Source organism: Solanum dulcamara, chromosome 4 (assembly GCF_947179165.1).
Source record: "Solanum dulcamara chromosome 4, daSolDulc1.2, whole genome shotgun sequence".
NCBI classification, from domain to species: Eukaryota; Viridiplantae; Streptophyta; class Magnoliopsida; order Solanales; family Solanaceae; genus Solanum; species Solanum dulcamara.
Window position 1 is genome coordinate 42271164 of NC_077240.1, and position 1825 is coordinate 42272988.

Genomic DNA, 1825 nt, shown 5'->3' on the forward strand with positions numbered 1-1825 from the left:
ACTTGACTCATCAAAGTATAATAAAATATACATACTAGAATTCAATAGGGAATATTATAAATACTCAAGAAATCACTTTATTGGATTTGAAACTCAACTCAAAGTGTAACTTGACTATATGAAGATGTAGGGTATGAGAACGAACTTGGTCCAATGTTATGATAGTCTTACATACCTGAAAGAAAATTATCTAAACAAAAATCAAAGACTTGGCTTGAAACTTTAACTAAAGACCTGTTTTGTGTTCCCTAGATAATGCCTTGTGGAAGAGCAACTCTTAGAGAAAGGGTTGATGATGGGGACCAAACTCCTCCGATTCTAGATATCCCACATCATGAGAAAAAGGGTAACCCATGCCGAGTTCTAAAACATCATAATGTTGTTGGCTCAAGTTATGGCCAACCAAAGGCAGCAATGTGTCCCTCCTCCCCAAATGCAAAATCCAGCCTCTAGGATTTGGGATTTCTAAAGGATGAATCCACCTGAGTTCAATGGTTCTAAAGTAGATGAGGAACTTATGGAGTTAATTGATAAGGTGTACTGGATTGTGGAAATTATAGGTGTGCCACCAAATGAAAAGTCTGAGCTAGCGGCCTATCAACTCAAACGTGTGGCTCGAGTGTGGTACGAACAATGTGTTGTTGAGAAGGATAAGGAAATGAGGTCGATTGATTGGGAAGAGTTCAAAGGTGCTTTCCTAGACCGTTTCTTCCCATTGGAGTTAAGGAAGGCTAAAATCTAAGAGTTCATCAACCTCCATCATGGGAGTATGAGCGTAAAGGAGTATGCTCCCTTTATGGTCTTTGACCCAAGAGCTAGGATGAGCAAGTTTATTTCCAGTGTCTCAAGCTTGGTTTCCAAAGAGTGAAAAAAGACCATATTGGTCAAGGAGATGGACATCTCTCGATTAATGACTTCCATAGAACAAATTGAAGAAGAGAAGCTGAGAGAGAGATCAAAGGGGTTCAAAAATTCTAGAGTGGATGTTGGAGGGTTTAACCCCCAAATGTCCGATTATGGTAACAATGGCAAAGGCCAAGGTGGGCAACGGTTTGTGGAATAAGGTTCCACCAATACTCCTCCCAAATTCAACAAGGACAAAGGTCCTAACTTAATGGTCCGAAGAGATAACATTGGTACCCAAGTTTTTCCCTTATGTAGGAAGTGTGGGAAGACCCATAAAGAGGAGTGCTTGGCGGGCTCAAACGCGTGCTTCAAATGTAGCAAGCTGGGTCGTCATGCTCGGGATTTTAGGGGTGGTAGTGTTGGTAGGCATCAAGGCCAAATTGCTTATGGAAAATAAGCTTAAGGGGATGTCCAATGCACCAATCATTTCTACGCATTATATGGGAGACAAAAGGTTGAAGAAGCACCGAATATAGTTATCGGTATGTTAAAGGTCTTTACTTTTGATGTGTATGCATTGTTGGGTCTTAGTGAAAACTTGTCATTTGTTACCCCATTCTTAGAGAACAGGTTTGATGTGTCACCCAAAATATTATTAGAGCCTTATTTGGTGTCTACGCCCATTGGTGAGTTGGTTGTTGCTATGAAGATCTATAGGGGTTGTTCCGTATCTATCTTACATAAAGTTATTCCTTATGATCTCATTGAGCTTGACATGGTAGATTTCGATGTCATTCTTGGGATGGATTGGTGGCATGCATCTTATGCTTTCATATATTATAGGACTCATCGAATCAAGTTCCAATTTCCAAATGTGTCTCTTAATGAATAGGAGGATCGTGATTTGGTAGTGAAGGATAAGTTCATTTCTTATCTTAAGGCCCAAAAAATGATTTCTAAGGTCTGTATTTACCACATT

At 39.8% G+C, this 1825-nt stretch overlaps 1 protein-coding gene across 1 annotated transcript; it reads left to right on the forward strand.

The window, feature by feature from the left end:
• Positions 1-472: 472 nt before the first annotated feature.
• On the forward strand, positions 473-1303 carry LOC129884229 (uncharacterized). The gene is made up of 3 exons (XM_055958560.1): positions 473-689; positions 924-1050; positions 1162-1303. Exons 1-3 carry the CDS (start codon positions 473-475, stop codon positions 1301-1303), a joined length of 486 nt encoding a protein of 161 aa, XP_055814535.1.
• Positions 1304-1825: the final 522 nt, after the last annotated feature.

Excerpts from the sequence above, each read along its gene's own strand:
- LOC129884229 (XM_055958560.1), top strand. The coding sequence starts at position 473 with ATGAATCCACCTGAGTTCAATGGTTCTAAAGTAGATGAGGAACTTATG. Across the intron at positions 690-923 it reads TGATTGGGAAGAGTTCAAAG|AACAAATTGAAGAAGAGAAG; the intron begins GTGCTTTCCTAG and ends TGACTTCCATAG. Across the intron at positions 1,051-1,161 it reads AAAGGCCAAGGTGGGCAACG|GAAGTGTGGGAAGACCCATA; the intron begins GTTTGTGGAATA and ends TCCCTTATGTAG.